Here is a 2500-nt window from a genome sequence, read left to right as displayed (position 1 = left end):
ACCGTTCAGCTCTCGGGCGCCCTCTCCTCGTCCATGAACCGGACCAAACCACCGCTCAAGCGAGAGGACTCCTTCATCAAGAGGTTCTCCACACGACAGATAGCAGAGCTTCAGGTAAGTGCGAGCGCCCTGTCTCTCACATTCTTGTTTTAGGTCTTTCGGATGCTTTTATTTCCTACAGGATCTTGAGGGTGCGGTTGTAAGTCATGTTGTGAAGGACGGAAGATGTGGAATGAAGGGGAGGATGTTATAATGGAAGAGGAAACTAAATCACAACAAAGACGACCGTTTGACGAGGATATTGTCATTCAAATGGCTTAGTTATGCTGTAGGTTCTCTCGCCATCTCCGTTCACTCCGGATCAGATTCCTCATTGGAATCCGCCGTTCAAACGTGAATTTGGGAAGACGGTATAGACGGAATGAGAAGGGAGAAGGTAATAGGGAAGGGAAAGAGGAAGATGGACGGGAAAGGGGGTAAAAGGGTTAAGGGCGGGCTGGTAAGAGGATTTTTTTTCTTTTTGCAAATATGTTACAGCATCTACAACCAAATCATATATGTTAGAGAAAGGAATGCACAATATAGTGATTCGTGTAAAAATACAGTGACTGAGCCTATTTGCAGTTCTTTGCTCTCAAATAAAGAAGGGGGAAAGGGCGAGAGGGAAGGGAAAAAAGGTAAGCGGAAAGGGAGAGATGTTATGTGAGAAGATAAACAGGGAAAGAAGGAAAGGGGAGATGGCAATAGGGAAAAGAAAGAGGGTAAGAAGGAAGAGACAAGGTAAGAGGGTAGGAGAGAAGGGTAAATGAGATAGTCGAGAAGGTATAAAGGAATAGAAGCCAAGAGCCGGAGAAGCTGTCTTGGAGCAGGGAACGAGCGCGTGAAGAGAGCGACGTCGGAGCCCCTGCGGTGCGAAGGGCGCTGCCACCACGGGAATGAGTGACGCGCCGTCAACGGCGCTTCCCGAATTCATCCCCGTGCAGACGCTCAGATTAAAACCTCACAAGTCGGGATTCGCGCTCGGCTGACCCGACATATAAGTATTTTTCGGCGACTTCCTCCACTCTCGCCCAGGGTACCGCTGCATATGAAGTTCGTCTGGTTGCCCCGAGGAATGTCTTCTTATGTTTGTCATTAGTGTTTAAAATCATTCCGATTCGCTGTTGCATATACATGCGGCTGTTGGTTTGATGTGCGTTTCGTCTATCTTTATCAACTTGTCTTCTTTGTTGTTATTATTCCTTGGACTTGCTTGCTAATCATTACTGAAGCTTTGATGAGGACACTGGAATCGCAAGATATGCTGCCACGGGCTAAATGTAGTAGGAAGATAAACGCAAATAAGAAAAGCAACGACAGAAGGTCGAATCGTAGTTGAAAATCATCTTGGTTATTTTGCAACTATGCAAGTCTGCAACACCTCATCCATCATACACGCCACGTCTCATACAACCTGTCCCGTCCACCCGTGATTGACCTGAAATGCGACCTAAAATGGTTGAATGGAGAAACCCACTCGGCTAACAGGTGTAAGGTCAGAGGTTGCGTGCAAGCCGGGTCCCCAGCTGACTTGTTGTTTGGACGAAATTTCCGCAAGGAAACTTTTAACTAGTTGGACCCGCGACGCAGCCCGTCCTTCTGTTGTCTGCGCTTCTGCATGTTTTATTCTCTCAATCACTCTTTTTCTTTCTCTTTTTTGTCAATGATTTTCTGCTAATGGTACTACCATTGCTGGAATTCATTTTACTGTTGCTGCTTTTACGAACATTACTGCTTCTGTTACTGTTGTTACTAGCAGCAATCAGAACATACGAACAGTGATGCCACTTTTGATGTTCCTAATATCTAACTACTCTACCTGCATCACTACCATTACTACCTTTGATAGTTCAGATAAATGACCATACTTTGTTGAAGTTAGCAACGGCAAAATCATTTTTAAGACGATGTCCAGGTATTAAGAACACATTCGAAATATTTTCCTTATAATCTTACTATTTCATCAGGTACCACATAATCATAACCTTTCACGTGATTGTCAAAAGTAATAAGACTTTTCGGCTTTCTGTCCGTAATATGTGAAACGTGTCAGCTGCAGAATATGATCAGCGTTATTGGCCCTTCATATATAACGTTTTATGAGTCTTTCTTCTGAGATTCATTAAACAGAATAAATATTCAGAATGTTTATTCCATTTCGTGGACAAACTGGAATAATCACATTTACTGCATAGGAAGGGCATTTCTAATCACTTAATTCGAAGAGATTATGACAATGAATTAGGTTTTAAAAGTCAGAAGGGGAATTTCCACACACGGTTTATTTATTTCGGGGTTAAATGACTTTCAGATTATTGTACGGCGTCACACCAGGTACGGATACAAACGATTCCAACAGCTGAAATGCACGAAATATTCACATATATTAATTTGTGTCCATTTGTTGTATAATTGGGTGCTTGTAGTTGTTATTCCAAAGCCTCCTTGACCATTTGCATAT

At 43.1% G+C, this 2500-nt stretch overlaps 1 protein-coding gene across 12 annotated transcripts in view; it reads left to right on the top strand.

Annotated features, from left to right (window-relative positions):
* LOC113808106 (uncharacterized) overlaps positions 1 to 2500 on the top strand; it is a 296198-nt gene that overhangs the window by 119852 nt on the left and 173846 nt on the right. For all 12 annotated transcript variants that reach the window (XM_070134111.1, XM_070134118.1, XM_070134112.1 and 9 more), the window contains exon 2: positions 1 to 114. This exon is cut by the window's left edge and continues 37 nt beyond it. In XM_070134111.1, coding sequence (XP_069990212.1) covers positions 1 to 114 — 114 coding nt within the window. The remainder of the gene's footprint in view (positions 115 to 2500) is intronic.

This window comes from Penaeus vannamei, chromosome 19 (assembly GCF_042767895.1).
Source record: "Penaeus vannamei isolate JL-2024 chromosome 19, ASM4276789v1, whole genome shotgun sequence".
Lineage (NCBI taxonomy): Eukaryota > Metazoa > Arthropoda > Malacostraca > Decapoda > Penaeidae > Penaeus > Penaeus vannamei.
This window is presented reverse-complemented; position numbering and strand designations above follow the sequence as displayed.